A 25,477-nucleotide genomic window follows, 5' to 3' on the forward strand; every position below is an offset into this window, starting at 1 on the left:
AGAAGGACTCAACAAGTCAAGCAGCAATGGTAGAGGCAAAAGGCTGATCAATGTTTGTCTCAACCTGAAATATCAATCATCCATTTGCCTCCACAGGTGATATTTGACCCTCTGAGTTCTAACAGCACTGCTTTTTGCTCCTGATTCCAGTATTTGTAGTCTCTGTGTCAGCATAACGGAAAACTAGCCTTTGGTTTCTTATTGACTTTTGAGGTTTCTTGAAGAAAAGCCTTTTTTTAACTATTCTGAGCCTACATATATTTTCTGCCCTAAAAGGCTTGATCAGGTAACACCTCTGTCAGTACTTTTATTATATCCTTCAAATTCAAATTCCTTAAACTTCTAAGAATGTAGAAGCACTGACACACCTTCTTCATAGTTGCATTTATGTGCTGGGCCCAGGATACATCCTCTAAGATTTATTTTATTTATTTAAAAAATAAAAAGCAGACTAGGCCCTTCCAGTCACACTACCCAGCAATCCCTGACAACCTCTGATTTAACCCTACCCTAATCACAGGACATTTTACAATGAGCAATTAACCTACTAACTGTGGACTGAGAGGGGAAACTGGAGCACCCAGTGGAAACATGCATTCCACGGGGAGGATGCACAGAGACCCCTTACAAAGGACACTGGGATTGACCTCCAAGCTCCAACAGCCCAAGTTGCAATTACATCACACTAACTGATATGCTTCCATGGCAGCTCCATAAGGTGTTGTCACCCAAGAACCTGAGGCTGCTCGCTCTTAACAATGCTGACTCTTCACTGATGATTGGTGCAGGCTTGCCTGACTTCCCCTTCTTTAAGTCCACATTCAGTTCTCTGGTTATGCTGAAAGGGTGATTGTTAATGACACCACTCAACCAACTGACCTATTTAACACCTTGACACCATCCCTGATTCTAACAACATTGGCCAATTGGTAGATGGTATTGGACCTATACATAGCCACACAGTTGATGTATAGAGAGAGTAGAGCAAGAAGCTAAGCACACAGCCCTGAGCTGTGTTGATGGACTTTAAGAAGGAGGTGAGGTTTCTGTGGTGAGTTACAGTGTTTTGACTGCACTATGCATTCTAATTTTTACTGCTAAAGGCCTTTCTGTTTAATTTGAACAAGTCATTTCATAGTATGTATATGCAATACAAGGTGAATATCTAAGTAACACACTGCAAATGTCCTCACAACAACCTAACTTTGTTATTTGATGTGGTCTCATAATGTTAGTTTCCTTCAACACTGGACAACAAATTTTTTCAAAAGTGTTGCTTCCTCAGTTTTTTTTTTGTTTATGATAGACTGCTTGAAGATGAACACATATAATTTCAGACTACTTGTATCACGTAGGAATTTGGAGAAACAACAAATTACTTTTATTGAATATAATGTGTTTAATTGCATAATGGTGCTGATGCTTTGCAATAGTTCAACTAGGTTAAAAATATTTTGTTAATGATTTTCATTTGTACTCAGTGTCTGAGGCTTCTTGCTTAAGTGTCCAACAATAATTCACCAGCATTGATGAATTCCAGTTGCCCTTGTATCTTTTCTCCCCGACCGCAATGTCCTGGTGAAACCTTTCACCATGCTCGTCACTAACAGCACCAGGATTTGCAGGGAAGAAGTCTAAATGGGAATGCAGAAAATGAATCTTTAGTGACATGTTGCATTTCATGGTTTTATATGCCTGAAGCATGCTTTCAACCAGCTGCATGCAGTTTGGTGCTCCATAGATGCTGAGAAAAATTTCAACTTCCTTGAATGCCTTCCATGTGATTGTCTCTGGTCCCACTAGAAATTCTTCAAATTGCCTGTCATGACCTCTATGATTTGTGGACCAACAAAAATCTTGGCATCAGTTATTCTGGGAAGCATCTGTCTCAAATATGAAAATCCTTCATAGAAATTTTTGTGCCTGTTGATAGCAAATTCCATCCTCACAGTCCTGAACCAAATAACTATTACTAAAACCTGTCCTGCCATCCAGCAGCCACACCGCCTAAGCATTCCTGGACAGGATAGGAAACTTTCCAGCTAACATTATTGACCATGTTTTGACTTGAAATAGGAATTGAAATAGTAAACATAAGTTTATTAAAAAAAGGTGCATGATAGGGAAATTTCATGGTGATTTTCATGGTCAGTAGCCCAAAATTCATAAGATACACCTAAAGGTTTTCAGGAAGCAAAATCTTTGTTGTACAGTGTTATCCGAGTTTGATATCTTTACTACTACTACCATTACATCGACTCAGGCCTAGGGGACCAGCGTCGGGCACAATGATGGACTCTCCACTCCTCCCTCGCCCTCATTAGTGTATTCAGTTCATCTACATTAGCTGCGCCACTATCTGTAGGAGCGTGTTGACCATAGTCTTGGGAGGGTGCCCAGGGTTCATCCTCCTATGCTTGGGCTCCCATGTGATGACTAGGCTAGCAGGTAGCTCAGGGTGGCGTAGAGAATGCCCCGCTAGTTGTAGTCTTCTCGCCTCAGTTTTAGTGGTGAGTATCGGTAGGTTGTCATAGAGCTCGATGTTCGTCATGTGCTGTTGCCAACTCACGTCAAGAGCCATCCGGAGCATTTGTGTATAGCAACCGTCTAGTGACGTTTGCATGGTCTTGGTGAGTGTCCAGGACTCGCATCCGTAGGTGCGAATGGACTTGACTGCTATGAAGATCCTCTTTTTGAGCCCTCTGGTCAGGTTCAACCTCCAGATTTCCTTCATGTTGTTCATAGCCCTCCACGCCAGCACCTTCTGTATCTTTATGTCCTTCTCCGAACTCATCATTCTTGACCCGAGGTACTTGAAGTCTAAGACTTTCTTAATGGTATCATTCTTTACGGTCTTGAGAGTACCTTTGTTGTAGTTGAACGCCATGTACTGTCTTTTTAGCGTTTAGGTGAAGTCCAACTTTATTGCACTTAATTTCCACTTTTGTCAGTAGCTGCTGTGCTTCCTCCATCTGGTCAGAGAGCAGGACTATGTCATCTGCAAAATCGAGATCTGTGAGCGTAACTGGTCTAACCCTTTTGGTTCATCCTGGTTTTATGGTAAGACCAAGCTTGTCATGATCTTTGGTAGCTTGACATAGAAGGTAATCAAAGACGATTATAAAGATGTAGGGTGCCAGAGTGTCTCCTTGCAGCACAGCAGCTAGGAGCTTGGACACTGTTGTTTCTCCATCTGGTGATACAGCTTTCGCCATGGTCTTGGTATAGCTGGACTCTATTGCTCTCAGTAGATGGTCAGGCACTCCGTAAGCTTTCAGGATCTTCAGCATTTTACCTCGGTGAACAGAGTCAAAAGCTTTGCGAATTGCGTCTCTTTTGCACTGTAAGGTAAAAACGATCATCTCAACCTTCAATGCAAATACCATCCGCCTCTTGCCTCGATGCACAGAGTTGGAATCACAGGCAAGCAGCTATGAGATCTCCATCCTGGGGATCCAAGAACACCATCATGTACACCCAGACAAAGCGATAAGGTTCACAGAGGTAGAGGGGATGCACTTCATCACCTCGTCTGCATGGAGAGAGCTGACGACGATGTCAGCACAAGGCAGAGTAGGGCTGATGTTGAACCGCAAGGTGAAGAAGGCACTGAGGGGCGTAGTCTCAGTCAGTGACAGAATCCTTACTGCAGAATTTGGTGGAAACCCAGTGACAGCTGTCATCATCTGTTACTCCCCGTACAACTGCAGTGAGGAGAAGGAGGTGGAGACCTTCTAAAGTAAACTTCACAAAGCTGTCGCTTCAATACCGGCACATAACTTCCTGGCTGTGCTCAGTGATTTTAATGCCCAGGTCGGACTGGAAGATGTTCCATACACACACCACAACTTTACCAACAGAAATGGACAATACCTAGTTGATTTCATCCAGGAACACAGTCTCATTGCTGCAACACACAATCCAAGAAGCAAGCTGGTAAACTATGGACATACGAAAACAGAGCCTCTTTCAACAGGAAACATCTCGACTACATCCTCGTAAGAACAAAATAGCATAATTGTGTGATCAACACAGAAACCTACAGCCCCTCCAACTCCGTCAGTTCTGACCACAGAGTAGTGTCAATGCAAGTGAGACTGAGCCTGCAGCAACCCAAAGCCACAGGTCCCAAGGAGAAGATAGACTGGAAGGCATTCTCCTCACAACCTATTCTTCAAGCCCAGTACACTGTGGAAGTGAGAAATTGCTTCAGCCCACTGGAGAGGGAGGAGGAAGAGACTGCCACCAACCACTAACAACAGCTCATAGATGCACACCAGATGCAACAAAGAGTCTGCCTACTGTGAAGCGAATCAAAAAGAACTGGACCATGAATCATCCTGACGTCATTGCAGCAAGAAGTGTGGTCAATGCTTGTCGTGCCAAACTTAGAAGGAGCAAAACAGAAGAGCTAAGAGACAAATTCAAGACAGCAAAGAAGAATCTCTTTTCCACCTATGACTGACTGAAAGAAGAGGAACTAGCTGAGAGGATTAGAGGGGTAGAGGCTGCTAATGAAGATAAGCAGCATGGAGAAGCATGGCGCCTAGTCAATGAGATCAGCAGACGAAAGAAGTCCCCATCAGGTCAAATAAGTGGTAAAACAGCAGAGGACCATGTCCAGACATGGTTTACCCACTTCAAGAACCCGCTGGGAAGCCTTCCAACAATCATGGAAGAAGAAGAAGATACACCCATGATACTAATGCAAGTCGGCATCGATGACAGCCCATTCACCATTGAGGAGGAACTGAAGAAGGCCAAATATGCACTCAAACAGGGCAGGAGCGCTGGACCAGATGGGATACCACCAGATGTCCTTAAAAACTGCGACCTGGACAATATCTTGCTGGACGTATGTAATACGGCACTGATGAAAGGCAACAAACCAGAACAGTGGTCACTCTCAAACATCATCCCTGTCTCCAAGACTGAATCCCTCATGAAGACAGATAACTACCGCAGTATCAGCTTGACCCGCATCTTAGCAAAGCTATACAATCGGATGATCTTGAACAGGATTCGCACCGCCATTGACCCTAAGCTAAGATTCAATCAGAATAAGTTATATGGAAGGATTGAATGGGTTGAGACTTTATTCTTTGGAATGCAAAATTGAGAGGAGATTCGATAGAGGTGTACAAATTATGAGGGGTATAGATAGGGTAGATGCAAGTAGGCTTTTTCCACTGAGGTTGGGTGGGACTACAACTAGAGGTCATGTGTTAGAGATGAAAGGTGAAAAGTTTAAGGGGAACATGAGGGTAAACCAATCAATGGGTCATGAGAGCCACTGAGTGGGTCAGCAAAAGTGGTTCATACAAGCTTTAAGAGGTTTGGATAGGTACATGGATGGTAGGTGTAGAGAGAGCTATGGTCCAGGTGCAGGTCAATGGCAGTAGGCAGTTGAAATGGTTTGGCACAGACTAGATGGGCTGAAGAGCCTACTTCTGTGCTGTACTTTTCTAATGATTATGACTAAAAGCTACTACGAGAAGTGCAGAGCATCGCTGGATGAGGTGCTTCTCTGAAGCCACTTGCATTCCGGTGTTTCTGATTCATGATTAGGTCCTGTTTTATGAGGAGTTAAGAAATGAGCCAATGGGAGAATGCAGTGCTGCACACTGTAAGGTTATCTTATATGTTGTAATTATCATAATTCCTAGCCAAGGAGTTTCCTCACAAAACATAATAGACAGGTTGTACTGCACAATTGAGAATTGATTTACACCAGAGTAGAGCAGTATTACATTCATTTCTGGTTATCTTAGCACCCAATGGGGAAACTTGAGCCCCGGCAGTTCAAAAGGAATTTCATTTGTGCATCTGTTTTCTGATGTCAAGCATTCCAGCACTGACGTCAACAATGTATGTCTATAGTTTTTACAACATGATTTTCAACCTTATATTGGTCATGTAACCAACCAGTTTTGGCCTAATCTCAGAACAAAAATCATTTAGTATTTATGTTTCTCCTGAAGCCAATACTCAAATTTTATTTGCTATTCTCTCTGAAATAGTCCTAAAGAGATACAATACTGAATCAGTCCCCTCAGCCCACCAAGTTCTGAGACAATGGAGCAAGGCTTCTGAGATGAATCGCCAGTGTTGCTGAACAGGAGGACATGCCAGGAGACTTCAAACATGCCATAATCATGATAGTCATCAAGAAGGGCCCCGATTTCAGTAGCCAGTGGGATCTATCAACCACTTACCACAGCAAAAGTCATTACAAGGGTCCTCCTCAACTACCTCCTTCTGGTGAACAAAGACTACTTCCCAATTAATAGTGTGGTTCCCATCCACCATGTAGTAAAACTGACATAATTTTCAATACTTGACACCCAAGAAGAACAGCTTGGAGCACAAAATTATCCATTTTTCATTTTATATGCCCTTAATCATGTTATTTGAGGTATTCTGGAAAATAGTTTCTTATCCGGCTGCCTTCAGAAATTTGTGTCCATTCTACACATCACCATGCAATCTGAAATTAAAACAAGCCCATGACACTTCCAATCCCAGAGTAAATGAGAAAGCCAGTGTCATTACTTCTAATATGTCTTTTTCACCCTCTGCATCTGAACATTGTCTTGGACTGATACATGAAATACAAATCTGAAGTCTAAATGATCATGAATGATGGTTGTCCAGCATGTCTAGCATTGACAGGAAACCTATGCAGGAGAGTTCTTAAAAGTAGAAAAGCTTTCTCTAATCCAGGCAGTATCCTGCTCAATCTCATCTGCATCCTCTCTAAAGCTCCACATCGTTTCTATCCTAAGGTACCAGGAACTGAACAGAGTACTCCAAGTGTAGTCTTACTAGAGCTTTATCGAGCTGCAACATAACGTCATGGCTCTTGAACTCAGTCTCCTGACAAACAAATTCCAACTCACCAAAAGCCTTCCTAACTACACTATCAACTTGCACAGCAACTTTGAGGGATCGATGGATTTGGACACCAAGATCATTATGTTCCTCCACACTGCTAAGAATGTCCTGAGAGACTTGTATTTCAGATTACTAGAGTAAATGTTTAACCAAATTATATTTATCAGTAATATTTGGCACATTTTTTGAAAGATCTTGCATATAATCTAGAATCATAGAAACATACAGCACAGAAACAACCCCTTTCAACCCACCTTGTCCATATGGGCTACATCCATGGATTCCATTCATCACAGTGGACCTGTATTTCTCAATGCCTTTCCAAAAAAAATATTGCTGTTGTTACACTTGTCCTTCACGAAAATTACTAGTGAGCAACTCTGTCCTAGAGCAGAAATTCTCAACCTTTTTTAGCTCATGGCCTACTTGTGAATCTCATACATCCTCCGTAGGCCCTAAAGGTTTGCAAAGCTTTTTTTGTTGGTCAACTATACTAATTATTCTGATATACAGTCAATATTTATGTTTTAACAAGTTGTAAGAAATGTTATATATAATGTTACAGGAGTATATGGAAAGTAAAATTATTTCAAAGCTCTGAATAGGATACTTTATTTATAATCTTCCAGCCAGCTTTCAAAAGCATGTAATATTATTACTAAAGGTATCTAGTGAGATCCTTACAACTGATACAAATTAGCAGGTTTTTGAATATCTGGTTGCAACTTGGTTAAAAATAATCAAAGATCACCTCTTTTCATAACATCAAGATGGTTACGAGCTTTCCATAGCAGGTAAACAGCTAGACTAAAATCACATTCAACTAGATTCATCTTACTTCTGGTAAGATGGTGGCACATTCATATGCATTGGCCTCTCAGGGGCCAACCAAATGTGTCTTTTTAACAATTGCGAGAACTGTTGGACATTAAAAACTTCAAGTTCTACAGGTCTATCTCATTGGTGAGCTACTCGTTGGTGGAGGAGCTGGACTTACTGCCTACTACAAGAAGGGATTGGAGTCGGTGTACAAAAGTGGTGGGCAGTCTAACAGCAAGTGATTGTCCTCGATGTCTCTCTTGCAATTGCAAGACCCTGTTGGACATCGGTAATGTAAAATGCTGCAAGTCCGTTTTCTTTGTGTGTTGGCGGGACAGGGACAGGGGGCCTGTGTGGCCTTGGTTGTAGCAAGGACTAGGCCTCGAGCTGCATTCTTGGCCTGTTGCAGCAGTCCAGGAATGGAGATGCTGGAGGTGGCGTGGTGCAACATCCATGCTGTGTTTGGGGTTGGCCCCTCTGTCAGTGCTTCCACCCATGGTTCGATTGGTGGAAGGACGAGCTGGATTGCGTGCATGTGAACAGTCACTTGTGGACTGCTGGGATCTGCCAATAACATCCTTGCGTGATCAATTTACAGGAAATGTCACTTAAGGAATTGGGCTATGTATATTTTTTGTGAGACTGTGTGTTTACTTGCTAATTTATATGTGCCTCATGCTGTGTGTGACTGTTGGTACTGTGTTTTGCACCTTGGCCCTGGAGCAATGCTGTTTCGTTTGGCTGTATTCATGGATATTCATGTATTCATGTATGATTGATTAATAAGTAAATAAGAAGTAGGAAATACAATTTAAAACATCTTTACTTTCTCCCAGAGTTGTGGAAACTTATTTGGAACATAACTAGTTATCCAGAAGTTTTGCTTTCTTCATTTGAATTTTGCTTGCTAGATTCTAGCTTATTATCCCATTCATTTCATTCAGGGTTTCAATTAAATTACATATATCGATTTTTTTATTTATGTATTTTAGTGATATTTAATTTAAATAGTAAACTTATCACTGGCCATTCAGAGACTCCTATATTCCCCAGTTTCTTGATTTTTATTTTATTTATGACCCCTACAAAATCTGGCACAGTCCCCCATGGGGCCATGTGGCTCATGTTCAGAATCAGAATCAGGTTTGTTATCATCGGCATGTGACATGAAACTTGTTAACTTAGCAGCAGCAGTTCAATGCAATACATAATCTAACAGGGAGAAAAAAAATGATAATAATAAATAAAATATAGCATAATAAATTAATAAGTAAGTCAATTACATATATTGAATAGATTTTTAAAAAGTTGCAAAAGCAGAAATACTGTATATTAAAAAAGAAGTGAGGTAGTGTCCAAAGCTTAGGAATCAGATGGCAGAGGGGAAGAAGCTGTTCCTGAATCACTGAGTGTGTGCCTTCAGGCTTCTGTACCTCCTACCTGATGGTAACAGTGAGAAAAGGGAATGCCCTGGGTGCTGGAAGTCCTTAATGATGGACGTTGCCTTTCTGAGACACCGCTCCCTAAAGATGCCCTGGGTACTTTGTAGGCAAGTGCCCAAGATGGAGCTGACTAGATTTACAAACTTCTGCAGCTTCTTTTGGTCCTGTGCAGTAGCCCCTCCATACCAGACAGTGATGCAGCCCGTCAGAATGCTCTCCATGGTACAACTATAGAAGTTTCTGTGTGTATTTGTTGACATGCCAAATCTCTTCAAACCCCTAATAAAGTATAGCCACTGTCTTGCCTTCTTTATAACGACATTGATATGTTGGGACCAGGTTAGATCCTCAGAGATCTTGACACCCAGGGAATCGAAGCTGCTCACTCTCTCCACTTCTGATCCCTTCTATAAGGATTGGTATGTGTTCCTTTGTCTCGCCCTTCCTGAAGTCCACTATCAGCTCTTTCATCTTACTGACGTTGAGTGCCAGGTTGTTGCTGCGGCACCACTCCACTAGTTGGCATATCTCACTCCTGGACGGCCTCTCGTTCATCTGAGAACCACTGTCCCAGAGCACCCTGCTGCCGCTGCCCACTCATACTGCACTAATTATCCCTCATCCTCACCTTGGCAACCTTCCTTTCTCTGTACCCAACACCCACCTCCTCCAATGTCAATACTGCCTCACTGCTCTCCCACCACACATTGCCAACTCCCTTCTTGTCCACTTTGGAGTTTTTGCCTGTGTGTGGGCAATGATGCAGATGAATGTTACATACTTTACTAGTGGCCACTTCATCAGGTTCAGGAGTACAACCCGGTCTGGTCTTCTGCTGCTATAGCCCAAACACTTCAAAATTTGACGTACGTTCAAAGATGCTCTTCTGCACACCATGGTTGTAATGTGTTGTTATTTGAATTACTGTTGCCTCTCTGTCAGCTTGAACCAGTCAGTCCTTTCTCCTCTGACCTCTCTCATTTACAAGAACTTTTCAAAGTTCAAAGTAAATTTATTATCAAAGTATATATATGTCACCATATACAACACGGAGATATATTTTCTTGTGGGTACACTCAGTTAATCCAAGAAACACAATAGCACCAATGAAAGTGGGACAGACAACCAGTATGCAAAAGATAACAAAAAAGGCAAATTCTAAATAAATAAATAAATAATATCGACGACCTGAGGTGAAGAGTCCTTGAAAATGAGGGTTCATAACTGTTCCTGAACCTGGTGATATGGGTCCTGAGGCTCCTGTATCACCTTCCTGATGGCAGTAGTGAGAAAAGAGCACGGCTTGAGTGCTGGGGGCATTTCATAATGGCTGCTGCTTTCTTGTGACAGGGCTTCATGTAGTTGTACTTAATGGTGGAGAGAGCAGAACTGCTCTTCAATGGATTTTTTCTTATTTTTGCACCATTTTCTGTAAACTTTGAAGACTATTGTGCATGAAAATCCCAGGGAACTACAGTTTCTGAAGTACTCTAACCACCCCGTCTGGCACCAACAATCATTCTGCAGTCAAAATAATTTAGATCACATTTCTTCACCATTCTGATGTCTAGTCCGAACATCAAATGGCCTCTTTGACCGTGTCTGCATGCTTATATGCATTGAGTTGCAGCCACATGATTGGCTGATTAATATAGTTTAGAAAGTGTAATCTGATGTTGAGGAATAATGATTAGATAGATTAAAAAAAAATTCATCGGACAAATACGAGGAAATCTGCAGATGCTGGAAATTCAAACAACACACACAAAATGCTGGTGGAGCACAGCAGGCCAGGCAGCATCTAAAAGAGAAGCACTGTCGACGTTTCGGGCCGAGACCCTTTGTCAGGACTGACTGAAAGGAAAGATACTAAGAGATTTGAAAGTAGTGGGGGGTGGGGGAAATGCAAAATGATAGGAGAAGACCGGAGGGGATGGGATGAAGCTAAGAGCTGGAAAGGTGATTGGCGAAAGTGATACAGAGCTGGAGAAAGCAAAGGATGCCCTTACACTTCCTCCCTCACCACCATTCAGGGCCCCAGACAGTCCTTCCAGGTGAGGCGACACTTCACCTGTGAGTCGGCTGGTGTGGTTTTACTGCGTCAGGTACTCTCGGTGTGGCCTTTTATATATTGGTGAGACCCGACGCAGACTGGGAGACCATTTCGCTGAACACCTACGCTCTGTCCGCCAGAGAAAGCAGAATCTCCCAGTGGTCACACATTTCAATTCCACGTCCCATTCCCATTCTCATATGTCTATCCATGGCCTCCTCCAGTGTCAAGATGAAGCCACACTCAAGTTGGAGGAACAACACCTTATATACAGACTGGGTAGCCTCCAACCTGATGGCATGAACATTGACTTCTCTAACTTCCGTTAATGCCCCTCCTCCCCTTCTTACCCCATCCCTGACATATTTAGTTGTTTGTTTTTTTTCTCTCTCTCTCTCTCTCTGCCCATCACTCTGCCTGTTCTCCATTTCCCTCTGGTGCTCCCCCCCCTTTCTTTCTCCCTAGGCCACCCGTCCCATGATCCTTTCCCTTCTCCAGCTCCGTATCACTTTCGCCAATCACCTTTCCAGCTCTTAGCTTCATCCCACCCCCTCCGGTCTTCTCCTATCATTTCACATTTCCCCCTCCCCCCTCTACTTTCAAATCTCTTACTATCTTTTCTTTCAGTTAGTCCTGACGAAGGGTCTCGGCCCGAAACGTCGACAGCGCTTCTCCCTATAGATGCTGCCTGGCCTGCTGTGTTCCACCAGCATTTTGTGTGTGTTGTTAAAATTCATTGGGGTGCTTTTGACTGGGCTTATTTAAGTAGATTAGCTAGCAACTAGATTTTAATTTCATTATAGTTTCATTGGATGCAGCAAAGTTACTTATCAGCAGATGACTATTCTGTCAGAAAAGCATCACCATATGGCTGTTTTTGGATTTTATACTGTAGCAATTAGAATATATTAATTTTAGCACTTCATATCTGAATTTAATTCATTGCCAAGCTCATATGTCTTATTTTAAAATCCATTGAAATTATGGTGGTTTGTGACACTTGGGCCTTTTGTGTTTTCGTGCCATTCATGGTAAACCTGATCCAACTATCAGTCCAACTATTACCTATTTATTCTGAATTTTTCTACAAGAAAATAAATGTAATATAAGGTAAGTAAGTTAAAACAAATTAGCAAGTAGGAGAACATAACAATTAGAAGTGGGGATAGCCTGTTTGTTTGATGAACTTCAATAAAAAAATAAATTACAAAAAAGAAGTAGGGATAGCCCACGTGGCACATCATCTTGCTCCTTAATTCATAGATGACATGATCGTTGTTATGTTTTGTAACTCCAACTAATTGAAAGAAAAATGCGGGATCCCGGAAAAACGTGTACAGTTCAATTTTTTTTATTTTTAGTGATGTATGCACATACGACATGGTGGTGTAATGATGCATGCCAGTTACTTGTTTCTTACATATAACCCATAATGAATTATTTAAACAAACAAAAAAGCTTAATCAAACAATATATTTACAATATTACTCAACTATTATTGAAATATTAATTACACAATATTCCTCCCTACTTAGCTATAAGCTCCAACTCAATATAGAATGCATCTTAACTTACATAGTATACAGTATATATGTATGTCTCTAATACAACCAGAATACAAACATCCACAGTCAGGCCTAAATGTTTAATTGCTATGGAGAATTATGGTGTAACATCTTTCCTGACCGGGGAGTCACACTGTTTAGCAGATGAGACTTGTGGTTGTGAAAACAATCTCAGGTGCTGAGGCCTCCTCCATGCTGCAGGAAGTGGTTCTGACAGCTCTGGGCTCCTTTCTTCTCTAACACTTGACTCTGCTCTCCTCAGCTGATCAATGTGTTGTCTCCAGATGACATCAACCGCAAATTCTTCTGTGAAGGAGAACGATCAAGTTCTGTCCTTAAACTTTGCGAATACCCACTTTTGATCAAATCAGTAATCCCTTGCCAGGACTTCTTGTCGAGGAAAGCAACATTGAATCTCCTTGTTTGAGGAACCCTCGATTTGTCTCAGCCATTTGTCCAGTATACTCCTTCTGCGATTGGGTTTGAGGAGATCCAAGCATGAGTACAGTGGATGACCAAGGAACAGCATAGATGGTGAGGTGTTGGTTGTGGTGTGTGCTGCATTGTGATATGCAAGAACAAAATTAGTGAGCTTCTGATTCAGTGTCAATTTAGTGTGTTCTGCTGACAATGCTCACAGTGTGTTCTTTAGACTCTGGACAAACCTTTCCACCAAGTTATTTGTAGCTGGGTGGTAGGGTGTAGATGTAATATGTCTTGTTCCATTCATTTCCGTCCGTTATCACTGACCAAATATTCTGGAACACCAGTCCATGAGACGAGGCTTCTCAACACATCAACAGTGTGTGAGACTGTAGTGGAGGCTATTGGGAACACTTCTGGCCACTTTGTAGCTGCATCCACTACTACCAAGAAATCTGTGCCCATGAATGGACTAGCAAAATCCAAATGGAGGCCATTCCCAAGGATGGAGAGGTGCTGCTCTTGGCATCTTGGGATCCCAAACAATGCATGGTGATTTGCTGATCTACCCCAGGCCACCAGACAAAGCTTCTAGCCAAACCTTTCATTTTGACCATGACTAGATGACTGGTATTTAACTCCTACAACACATTAGCTCTCAATCCCCTCATAAGCGAACCCCTGTCAGGGGCAAGTTCATCCTTGTGCTAGTAAAACTGGGGGAACTGGAATTTCTGCTGCACTTCCAGCCATTTAGGGTGACCATGTAGACCTAAAACAGTGTGATGAGTTTTCTGGTCTTCCATTGAATTATTTCTGCCATAATAGGTAGACTCAATTTGTATCAGGGAGAAGACGTCAAGAGGAGTGACCTCTTTTGTAAATTTTTCAGCTATTTCCTTTTCCAAGAGTAAATGGGACAATCCATCAGCATTTCCATGATTAGATGTCCTCTTCAATTGGATCCTCCAAGAAACAGAGCCCATTCCTGCATTCATGCTGCCTCTGTTAATGGAACACCCTTCTGTGGGTTGACAATGGACTCCAGTGATTGATGATCAGTAACCAGGATAAACTGTCTCCCAAACAAGTACTAGTTGAACTATTTTACTCCCCAAACCAGATTCAAGGCCTCTTTGTCAATCTGTGCATAATTTTTGTCTGCAGCGGTAAGGGAAAGTGATGCAAAGGCTGTGGGGTGCTTACTTCTGTTACTCATAACATGTGACATGACTCTACCTATAGCAAAAGGCATGGCATCACAGGGAAGCTTCACTGGACGATGTGTTTCATAATGTGTGAGTACAGTGTCTGCCATCACCATTTCTTTTGCCTTTTGGAAAGCCACATCACACAGCTTTGTCGAATTCCGTTTCTTCCTGATCTGTAGTAATGAGTTCAAGAAGTGGAGCACAATAACCAGATTTGACAGGAACCTGTTCTGTCAATTGGAGAATCCTGAAGAGGACTGCAACAGTGACATGTCCTTTGACCTTTGGGCATCTACCAGTGCTTGAATTTTCTCAGCACCCTCGTGAAATTCTTGTGCACCAGTGGTGTGGCCACAATAAGTTATGCTTGGTTTGAAGCATTTACACTTGTGTCATTCACTGAGCCTCACAATCTTCTACTCTTTTTAACACTGTCTCGAGATTTCGGAGATGTCCCTATCATCCAGGTAACACTAAGAGCCTGTTCAGCCTTGCAGCTCCTGATCCATAGTTTTCTGCCAGAGTAAAGGTGCAAATACTACTCCAAAAATAAGCCTATTATAGCAATAAATAGTGAGTGTTTATGGTGAGAAACTCTTCGGACTCTTCCTGCATCTGCATCTAAGGTTTCATCTGAGTCCGCTTTGCTTAAATATATTCCTCCAGAAAGGTTTGCAAAGATATCCTCTATCCTGGGCAGAGGGTATTGATCTATGTTCAGTACTAGGTTGATGGTGATCTTACAATCACCACAGATCCTGACAGACCCATTCTTCTTGGCTACTGGGACCACTGGCATTGCCCATGGGCTCCTCTCAACCTTGGAAAGAATTCCTTCAGCCTCCATGCAATCTTGCTCACTGGCTACTTTATCACAGATGGCATAAGGAACAAGACGGGCTTCGTAAAACTTGGGTGTGACATTTTCATTTGAAACTATTTTACCCTTGATATGTTTGAGTTTTCCAATGCCATCCTTGAACACTGTGGAAGCATTATCCAGTACTTTTCTTAATTTATTTCAGTTGCCGATTATTACAGGGTATGTGGCATGCAAATGGTGGATGGGTCTCCAATCATGGTGCAGCTGCCTCAGTCAATCACATCTGCACAATGCTGGCACTACTGTTTCTACCACGTACAAGCCGAATGTGGCTTGTTGGTTGTTGTATTTCACTGTTATGAATGTCATTCCCACAGGAGTTATATTTTCTCAGGACAAGTTCTTAGTTGGGTATCTGCAGACTTCAGTTCAGTACCTTTGAAATCCCAATCAGACTCATTTTTTGGAATGACTGAAGCACCTGAGGCACTGCCCATTCCATTTTAATTAATTTGCTGTTCACTTTCGGTGTAAACCATATTGTTTGTCTCTTGTTAGTTTTCACACGTAAATCTCAAGGCTACCCAATCCTGTGTCCCATTGCTCACTGTTTATGAACCCATGCATTTGTCTGTTTCCTGCCTTTTTTTAAACTCGACAGTCTTCTCCTTTTTTAACTCATCTTGTATAACATTTTTTTAACTCCAACGTCTCTCTGCACTGTCTTTTAGCTTTAACATCTCACTGTGCTTCAATAGGTAGGTAGTTGTCTTAAATTTGTTTAACTCTTTGTTGCCACTGTTACGTTTTGTAACTCCACAACATAAAACTAAATGAAAGTAAAACACCGGAGCCTGAGAAAGCATGTACACTTCGTATTTTGCTTTTAGCATATGATGTGGTGGCATAGTGGCATGTGCCATTCGTGTGCTTTTACATATAACCCATAAAGAATTATTTAAATGAACAAAGAATGCTTACTCAAACAATGTACTTCAATATTACTCAAATATTACTGAAATATTAAATACACAAACTTGGCTTCCAATCCTTACTCTGTACTCCATAAATATATGTTGGAAATGTATATAATTAAATATATTCTGAGAATGGCTGAGGCTAAATGTGGTGAACTACATATACCTGTCTGGACACGCCCCCTGCTGATTGCTCCTGTGGCTCCTCCCACAGACCCCTGTATAAGGCGATTGATGCCTGAGCCAGGCCTCTCAGTCTCCAGGATGTAGTACAGTGGTCAACTACTGTTTGTTCTTTCTTCCAGTCAATAAAAGCCGATATCTCGCCTTTACGTCTCAGAGGGAGTTATTGATGGTGCATCACTAGTGAAATCCAAGATTTATAACTTGCTTTTTAAATAGGCAACTTACTTTTTCTGAAGCTATGACTGTAATTCTAGTTTCTTCCTCCCATGAGAGAAAATACTTTCTTAGCATCTACTCTCATTAACCCCTTTGGAATCTTGTATCCTTCAATAAAATCACATGCCATTCTACTGAAATTCAATGTGTAAAGTTTAACCTTGCTTATCCTTTCCTTTTAAGGCAATCTCTGCATACCAAATATCATTCCAGTAAACCTTCTGAACAGCTTCCTACTTAAATGAGGAAATCAAACCTGCACATAACACACCGCACAACAAGTATGTCCTCACATATGCCCAGAAAAGCTGAAAGACTTCCTAACTTTTGCATGGCGTACCCTGTGCTTTCAAGTGTAACATTCCATTTGTCTTCCTTATTATTAGCCTGGGTCAATTATTCTAAACATCTGAATAACTATTGTAATTTAACACACACAAAATGTTGGAGGAACTCAGCAGTCCAGGCAGCATCTATGTACAGTTGTTGATTTGGGCCAAGACCATTCAGCAAGACTAGAAAAAAAGGTGATCAATCAGAGTAATAAGATGGGGGATGGGGAGGTAGGTAATAGGTGAAACCGGGTGGGGGGGGGGACGACTATTGTAATGTGTTACACAATTCTATATACAAGATGAATTATAATAGCTAATTTTTGAGTAAACATGTCGGTTCCAATGATCATGTGTTCCACTATAGCCAAATAAAGCTTGTAGACTTGTTTGTCTGCAAAGAACCATTATACCTGCAATGTGACGTTCCCCATCCTGACTAGTTTTGACAAGTACTTTTGTAATCCCAGCTGCTGAAACCCATGTCCCATTGTTTTGTGGTCACCTTAGTTATAACTTGGGCTATTGTGGCCAAGAAGTACTTGAAAATACTTCAAGCATTGTATAATCTTTCATGATATCTGTGAAATCCTTACATAGTTAACTAAAACAGTGGATGCCCCTAAATATTTGGCTAAGTTACAACCACATACGCATTGACCAGATTTTGTTTAAGTTCACGCACAGCAGATACTCAGTCATCTAGAAAGAATGCAGATGGCCATGCAGTGAAGAATGAAAGGCTCCATCCCAAAACATGCCTGACAGTCTTTGAAAGAAGGCAAAATTAGGGCTGGAGCTTTGACTTAAATCAAAACTGTAAGGCATTATAATTTTTAAATGTCTCTAATGCAGAATGGCATCTAAACCTATATAAAAAATTTTTTAAAGTATTTTAAATTAATTGAAGTCATTATACTTACAAATAGCTAAAAATATTACCTTTAAATTAAATTCTTTGCCTTTCACTTTATCTCCTAATGCAAAGCCCAAGAATCCCACTGATGTCAATGGGATCAACATTAAGGCTGACCCAACATATAATTATAAGCTCAGTATCACTGGCTAGTCCCACTGGACTCCATGTGAGAGCTTTTGACTGGGGATGTTGACAGATTGTGGAAGCATCTGTCATTTGGTGGGTCTCAGACTTCTTTATTACCTACTGACTGCATATAAGTAGACTAGCTGAAAATTCTGTAGCTAAAGATCTGTGGTGCTGTTGGACTCCAGTCTAGCAAAACTTGCTCCTTAATCGCTTCGAAGCAACCTTGGGAACTTTGAGACCAAACTGAAGTAAGTGAGTTGTTTAAAAATGTTAAAATAAAGAAAACTTAATTAAATGCTTTTTAAATTTTTAGGTTGGAATCTCCAAAATTATATTGTTAATAACATTAATAATGGCCACTGGGATTATATGGGGCAATTGACAAAATATTAATGTATCTCATTTTCTTGAAGCAAGGGTGTCTCAGAACAGGGTGGCAATATTAATTCTGCCGCTAGCATTGCCCCTTTGCCTGATTAGTCACTTGTCCTTGTTCTGTCCCTGGTCTAGTTTCCCAGTAGTTCACACACTTTGTCCTCCCATTCTACATTTCTTGGGAGTTCACCATTTACATACCCCAACAGTAAAACAATTGCTTACTTGGCTAATCAAAACAATCCCTTCAGTTAATGTGCTCTACTGTTTATAACTCATAAAAATTAGGATGCTAGACACAGGCATTCCTAACAGTTTAATTTCTTTTCACTCATACCATTACATCATGTTTGGAGACAGCAGAACTGTCCCAGAAGACTCTAGGGACAGTTTGGGGCATCCTAAAATAATGCCTGGGTTAGTGGGAGCAGGTGCAATATGCCTTACGGCAGGCAACGCCACTGGTGGGAGGGGAGGAGTTGGGGAGCATTATTCTTTTATATTCGTCTGAGCATGTGGACACTGATCTGTGAGTTTAACTAAGGCATTTATTGTGGAGTAAAACTATAGGATGTTAGAATCCATGTTTAAAATGTTCCAGTTCTGCATCTGAAGTAATTATTATGGTTTGATCATGTGATTTCACACCCCCCCCCCCCCCAAAGACCAACAGTAGAATTTCCTGGTCCTTCTAGGCCAGGTGGAGGCAGATTCAAATGCTCAGTCTGCCTTTGTTTGGAGTTGACAGTTGCTGAATAGTTATATTGTGAAGTTAAAGACAAAGTGTGTCATGGAAAAAACATATCTATATTTGTAAATTTTTATGCATGTATGTTTATTTTTCATTTGTCTACTTGTATTTTTTTTCTACACAACTTTTGGGCAGCCCGGCACTTTTTCCCTGGCACTAAATAAAACTTCTTTACACTAATGTGCTGTTGCAGCGTACTATCTGTTTTTTTTGCCAACTGATAACCCTTATCAGGCACACTTGACCGCTCCTGAGAGCGAGGTGTCACAAAGCAGTTGGTCAAACTATCAAAGGCTACATTAATTTTCACCAACATAGAAATCACCATAAAATTCACCAACACAAAATCATAGAAAACCCTACATTTCCCAGTTTTAATTTTCTTTTTATACAGTTAACTAATCTCATCAGGGTAGCTTACTTATTAATTGTAATAGAGGAAGGCAAGCAAGGAAGTTCATTGTCCTGAATGCCATCTTAAAATCCCTGTGGGGGAAAATATATCCTTCTGGGGGGATTTTAGGAGAAGGCAGAATCAGGCTGGACAATGTTTACCTTTCCTCCTACCATGAGATATCACCTATGAATCATCATACTAAAGAGAAGCTCTCAAATGTGTTCTGTGACCCAAAATACCATTGCTTGCTAAAGTACAGTACTATTTGAGGAACTGAAAATATTCACTTTATTTGCTTGCTCTGTGTCAGCCCCTCAGTTTTTTTTTTATCAGGGTTACTTAAAACAGTTAACAGCTGTCACCCTGTGACTGGAAGCCTCTGGGACCCAAAGAGTAAACTGATCAAAAACAGTTTGTGCATATTTTATCTCAGCAATATCCTATGTCACACATTCATATCAATAGTCTTGGTCATGTGCAAATACTTCAAAAGCCAATGGTTGAGGTGGTTTGCATTCTAAAAATATCATTAAACATGTGTATGCCTTACAGTACAAGGAAATGCTCTTTAACATGTTCTGTTTAACAGGCTCAACATTTACAGTAGGAGCTGAAAAAAAAAGTTCCTTTTTTATCCTCTGCCCAAATACTTAAGCTTTAAACCACAGCAAATCCACAGGTTAGATTGCATGGTTTGTTCTTCCCAAGAAAAGTGAAACTGGGTGAAGTTCAAAAGATAGTTGAGTATTAAATATTCACATGAGCAGCTATTCCATGGGCTAATGCAGCAACTTGACCACATGGTCTGTTTTCCAGAATATCCCAGGCTTTTAAAATTATTTTTGGATTATATAAACAAGGCCAGAAGACAAAGGAGCAGAATTAGGCCACTCAGTCCATCGAGTCTGCTCTGCCATTTCATCGTGGCTGATCCATTTCCCTCTCAAAGCCATTCTCTTGCCTTCTCCCCATAGTCTTTCACTCCCTGACTAATCAAGAATCTATCAAGCTCCGCTTTAAGTACACCCAATCACTTGGCCTCCACAGCCACCTATGACGAAGAGTTCCACAGTTTAACTACCCTCTGGAAATTGCTCCTCATCTCCTTTCTAAATGGACATTCCTCTGTTCTGAGGCTATGCCCTCTGGTCCTAGACTCTGCCACTATAGGAAACATCCTCTCCACATCTACTCTGCCTCTGTTCTGAGGCCTTTCAAATTCAATAGGCTTCAATGAGATTACCCTCCCCCCACCTCATCCTTTTAAATTCCAGCTAATAAAGGCCCAGTGCAATCAATTATTCCTCACTTGATAAACCTTTCATTCCCAGAATCATTCTTGTGAACTCTCTCCATTGTCAGCACATCCTTCCTTAGATAAGGGGAGCAAAACTGCTCACAATACATACCAGTGCCTTATAAAGCCTCAGCGTTATTATTAATCTCAGAAAAAGATTGAGGGAGAGAGGAAAAACTGGGAAAAGCTAGTTATTAAACTGGAAGGAAAACTCTATTAAAATTCAGTTGCTTTATTTTTGACTCCCCAATCATTCCTGGGCTATCTGGTGAATTTTGTGATGTGACTTGTTGGCTACTCAATCTGCCAATAGTTGTATTTGGAACTGTCAACAACAATGCATAAACTGAAGCATGTTCCTTGAAAATTTGAAAAGATGTACAAATGTCCATTTCATGTAATGTGTTGTCTGCAAAACTCTTGGAATTTGTTTCATTATTTGGAGAGAAAATGATTTTTACAGGAATTCCTCTGTTAGATTAAACCGGCCATCATCCACGATACGTAAAATGTATACTGTTTGGAAAATGAAACTACTTTCTTCATCCCCTTCTCTACTTCTTGGTTCTTATTGAAAGCAAAACAGAGGGTGGAGTGAGGGAAGGCTTTCCATTCATTCATGTAATGCATTATAATCCTATTGCCTTTATCAATAGCTTCACTGTAATTCATGTGTATTAGATCAAGGAAGCAATTTCAAAATTTTGATATGAAATGATGTATGAAGAAATATGAAGATAACCTAAAAATCAGCCAAAGATATATATTTTAACAAATATAAGAGTATAGAGAAACATGGAGATTCGGTGGGGGGAGGTGGTTCCAGAGTATAGGACGTTGACATTAGAAGACAATGCTGCGTAGTTAAGTTCTTAGATGTGCTATCAGACAGATTTGGAGGAGCACAGTTATCTCTGTGGATCTTAGGGCTGGATTTCGGGGGGAAAAAACTGAAATAGGGCACTCCTCGATAAGGAGCCAGTACAGGTTAGAGCAGGCATGGGCAAACTACGGCCCGCGGGCCATATGCGGCCCGTTAAGCTTTTTAATCCGGCCCACAGAACTTGATGAAATTATATTAATAAACCTTGTTAACGTTTTTTCCCCGCAATTCTGGCGTTTTCCCAATAGATGACGCACTCTATATACATTTGTGGCGACCCATTTCCTGGCACATCCCAACCGGCTCACAATTAGCCAGCGTTCCGGCTAAGGGAGATAGCCTGCGGGGATTTGCGAGCACAGAGCTTTGGAGCCTCTGCGCTACGGGGAGCAGGTTGAGGGAGGCTTAAAAGTGAGGCTGGGGATTTCGAATAAAGTTTTTTTTCTTTGACTGCAGTTACCGACTCCGTGTCGTAATTTTAGCATTGCATGTAGCACACCGCTACACATTGACCTTTGTTGAGGTGCAGCGTATTACTCCACATTTGTGCTTTACTCTTTGTTCGGCTCAACCTATTTGTGTGAACAGGTGTTCAGCATCATGAACATCAACAAAGCCAGCCACAGATCCAAGTTAACTGACCAACACCTCAGATCCATCCTGAGAATCGCCACAACAAAACTAAATCCAGACTTTGATGCGCTGGCTAAAAAGGGAGACCAACAACACTGTTCCCACTGAAATTAAAAATAAGTTTCTTTGTTGTGTTATGTAAAAAATGCATTTGAAAATATTTTTTTCAATAAGCCTTACATGTTACATGTCATTTCTGTTAAGTGATGGACATGAGTAGTGCGCAGGTGCACGTAAGTTCTCAAAATAAAAAATGCGCTCCAGATCAAATAACGCGCTCCGCATACTGGCGCACTCTCACTGTTCTGTCATTGTGCGGGTCGTTGTTGAGTTTTGGCACGGGACAATTGAGTAAGAAGGAGCAGGACAAGTAGACCTGCATCTCCTACCATTTTTTGAAATAAAGACAGTCAGGAGGAGAGTGATGATGTTAATATCTTGAAGGATAACAGAATTTTCAGTGTTTTAAAATAATAACTGTTACTATTAAAAAAAAGCTGTATTTTATTCATTTAATTTTCAGTGTTTTAAAAGTCATTTCAATAAATAGCTAAATACCATGGGACAGATATTTTGTTGTAATGCATTTGTTCATTTTCAATTGAAATTAAAGCACATGTTTTCTACATATCCCATGATATTTTATTTTCTCTTATGAGGTGTATTACCAAAACACTGCATCCATCTGCTCCTGGTCCGGCCCCCCTGTCAAATTTTAGAACCCTTTGTGGCCCTCAAGTCAAAAAGTTTGCCCACCCCTGGGTTAGAGTAATCAGAATCAGGTTTAATATCAGTGACATACGTTGTGAAATTTGTTGTTTTGGGGATGGTGGGTGAACCGGACTTGTTCCTAATTAGAAGATGGGTGGTATTAAAATTTGGAATGTGGTTGAAATTTTTTTTAATGCAGATTATGGAATATTAATCAAAACAGAAAAAAAGAATGATGGAAAGAAGCTAATTATAAACAGAATTAAATAGAAGCTTAGAGTAGATGTGGAAATGGGTTGGGATGGACAAACAACAGGGCCATGAGTCCAGCCAGAAGAAATATATCACAGCACATATCAACATACCAATTAGGAGCAGTAGCTGTCAACATATCCCCTTAAGTCTTTTACACCATTAAGTAAGACTATGGCTGACCTGATGGTAACATTTCCCAGTGGTAAGCTTTTATCCCCTTGCCTATCATGTATCGATCTACACATGCCTTAAACACTGCTTTCACCACTAATTGAATGAAAATGTTCCAAAACCTCTCATGCCTTTGAAAGGAAAGGTGGTGTCTATTTCCGAAATGGGTGCTACTTATTTTTTAAAGAACACCTAGCTCTGCATTCTTCCACAAGAGAAAACACCTTTTCCAGTGCCATCCAGCAAGACATTTCAGCACCTTGTGTTTCAATCAATTAACCTAGCTTTCTTCTAAGTGCTAGCAGTTCTTCATAAGACAAATATCCCATTCCAATTGTTTTTCTATTCTCTGAACTGTTTCCAAAGCATTTACATTCTTCCCTAAATGAGTAAGCCAACTCTGTCCAATATTCCAGATGAGGTATTACACTACATAGCCAAAGCAAAACCTCACTAACTTTACATTCAAGCTTCCTAGCAATAAACAGTAAACCTATTTTAGGCTTTTTTTATTTTCCTACTGTACCTTTGTACTAGTTGTATTGCAAAGATATGGTGATCGTAGCCTTATATGCAGATACTTCTGTATCTAGAGTTACTTTAGGCACATACAATCTGTATATGTGTATATATATGTGTGTGTGTGTATATATATATATATATATATATATATATATATATATAGAGTATTTTTAGTCTGTCTTTATCTACTGTGTTTTTTACGCTGCATTGGATCTGCAATAACAATTCTCCTTTACACTTGTGCACTGGAAATGACATTAACTAATCTTGAATCTTGATTAATTGACGAGTGTCCAGAGTCTGATCTGGAGTCATGAACTCAAATATCACATGGCAGCTTGGAAGTTAAGTTTATGTAAATAACAGTAACCATAAGTACTAGCTTGTTGCAAAATCCATTTATCAGCCTTATGAGGCTTAAATGTGACCCTAGAGCCACTGATATAGTTGTTCCTGAACAGCATCTACAGTTCTGGAGCAATTGGCTATGGACAATAAATACTGGGTCTTGCTAGTGCCATCTACATCCTACAATTCAGTGCACAAAAAAAAATACAGAGAACCTTAGATTAAGGAAGAAGTTCAGACAATAAAGTTATTTCTGTCTGGTTTTTGCCACCATTATATCATACTTCTCATTGAGATTAAACAGTTGTATAAACTTAATTGCCAAACTGTAGAGGAAGTTTAAAACCATTCTTTAAAAACCAGTTGCATCATTGTTGGATGTGCCATGCATGTGATTACCAGCGGAAATTCTATGTCCTGTCTATGATCCTGGACTTGTTGCCAAGCAGTGACAGTCCTTCAGAAAAGGAAAGTGATTCAACTTGAAAATCATTTTGAAGTTGGCAGTTGGGTAATTAATGCTGCTCCAACTTTTAACTAATAGTTAATCTTGAAGTAACTTAGGGAATATCATAAACAATTCGTTATCAGGGTGAATAAATTTCTGGTGTTTTAATTGTAAATCAATTATTGTAGAATTAGCTATACCCTTATGGTGTAGGAATGTTTATTTAATTGAATCATATGTAATTCTAATGACTTGTTATTTTAAGATTGCAGAAGGAATGGCCTATATTGAATCCAAGAATTACATACACAGAGATTTGAGGGCTGCCAATATCTTAGTGTCTCACACGCTGGTTTGCAAGATCGCTGACTTTGGCCTAGCCAGAATAATTGAAGATAATGAATATACAGCCAGAGAAGGTATGTTAATCCATGGAAGCTGTCTGCATCCCCAGCTATGTACAAGATGAGTTTGCAAGCCAGCAACTGCACCATTATCACTAAGTGTCTCTGAAACTACTAATTAATATTCTGCCTTTCCAGAAATCACATTTAGTATCATATTGCATCCAATATATCCTCTATTGCCTTTTGTGGATCTCTGAATTTTCTGAGTTTCAGCACCTCATTGCAATCTGTACAAGCCATTTCATTTAGCTTGATTCTATTTCTAACCTAAATTAATGATTGCAAATGAG

General features: G+C 40.6%; 1 protein-coding gene across 2 annotated transcripts in view; it reads left to right on the plus strand.

Moving 5' to 3' along the window:
* The window catches only part of LOC132399847 (tyrosine-protein kinase HCK-like), a 154,490-nt gene that overhangs the window by 116,633 nt on the left and 12,380 nt on the right, over window positions 1-25,477 (plus strand). For both annotated transcript variants that reach the window (XM_059980673.1, XM_059980672.1), the window contains exon 11: window positions 25,046-25,199. In XM_059980673.1, the coding sequence (XP_059836656.1) occupies window positions 25,046-25,199 (154 nt within the window). The remainder of the gene's footprint in view (window positions 1-25,045; window positions 25,200-25,477) is intronic.

Source organism: Hypanus sabinus, chromosome 9, assembly GCF_030144855.1.
Source record: "Hypanus sabinus isolate sHypSab1 chromosome 9, sHypSab1.hap1, whole genome shotgun sequence".
Taxonomy (NCBI): Eukaryota; Metazoa; Chordata; class Chondrichthyes; order Myliobatiformes; family Dasyatidae; genus Hypanus; species Hypanus sabinus.